General features: G+C 47.7%; 1 protein-coding gene across 1 annotated transcript in view; it reads left to right on the top strand.

Annotated features, from left to right (window-relative positions):
- Positions 1-561: 561 nt before the first annotated feature.
- Positions 562-987, top strand: part of LOC119326074 (pyridoxal phosphate homeostasis protein-like) — a 3,322-nt gene continuing 2,896 nt past the window's right edge. Inside the window, exon 1 of the mRNA XM_037599776.1 lies at positions 562-877. Within this exon, the coding sequence (XP_037455673.1) occupies positions 656-877 (222 nt within the window). The 5' untranslated portion in view covers positions 562-655. The remainder of the gene's footprint in view (positions 878-987) is intronic.

The raw sequence follows: 987 nt of genomic DNA, 5'->3' as shown, positions 1-987 counted from the left end.
ATTCAATGAAAATGGCAAATCTTTTGCCTTGTTTCAAAAAAAAAAAAAATATTCAGTCAAAGCATGTACTGCAGCGTATACATTTTGGCAATCTTATGGGCGAGGTTTTTTCAAGAAAACCAGTCAGTTTTTTGTACCGCCATATTTTCTTTGCGATCTGTTCTGTCTAGAGCACTTAAAAAAACATGTGCTTGAGAATACGGCTAAGTAGTTGTTTCTTTATTTTTATTTGCCCTCTAGTTAATAATTTCAATTTCATTAAGAAAAACTAACTAAATAAATGGAAAATGAAAATTAATAGAATTCTTTTTTTCTTCAAATCCAAAAACTTTCTCTTTTTTATATTGCCAACTTATCCACAAGTATCTGCAGGACAATTTCATTAGTTTCGGATCGGATGAAATACAAATACGGAAAATTATTTTGTTGTAAAGATCCCATAAACTTCAACTAAATGATGAAGTCGCTTTACAATTCTACGAACCGTCCAGAATTCCAACCCCGAGCGCTCATTTCCTCAGAAAATAGATCAGGGGGGCAAAAAGTTAACCACACGAGGAGCCACACACGACTGTAACACATATAGCGGCTCCCACCAACAACGGCGACGGCGGCAGCGGCCACGGAGGAGGGCGGCGGATCAGCGGCGCCGGCGATGGCGTCCGTAGCGGCGGTGGAGGGCGCGGCCGCGGCGCTCCGGTCGGTGCTGTCGCGCGCGCAGCAGGCGGCGGCGCGGGCGGGGCGCGCTCCGGAGTCGGTGCGCGTGGTGGCGGTGAGCAAGACGAAGCCCGTGGGCGTCATCCGCGGCGTGTACGACGCCGGCCACCGCTGCTTCGGCGAGAACTACGTCCAGGAGCTCATCGACAAGGCCCCCCAGGTTGTACCCCGCGGAAAAGCTCAAAACGTTTGTCCCCTTTCTGGCTTTGTGAATGGACTACTGATTAGAACGTGGATGGGAAACGGGTTGCTGAGTAATCTCGTTCCAGA

This window comes from Triticum dicoccoides, chromosome 1B, assembly GCF_002162155.2.
Source record: "Triticum dicoccoides isolate Atlit2015 ecotype Zavitan chromosome 1B, WEW_v2.0, whole genome shotgun sequence".
Lineage (NCBI taxonomy): Eukaryota > Viridiplantae > Streptophyta > Magnoliopsida > Poales > Poaceae > Triticum > Triticum dicoccoides.
This window is presented reverse-complemented; position numbering and strand designations above follow the sequence as displayed.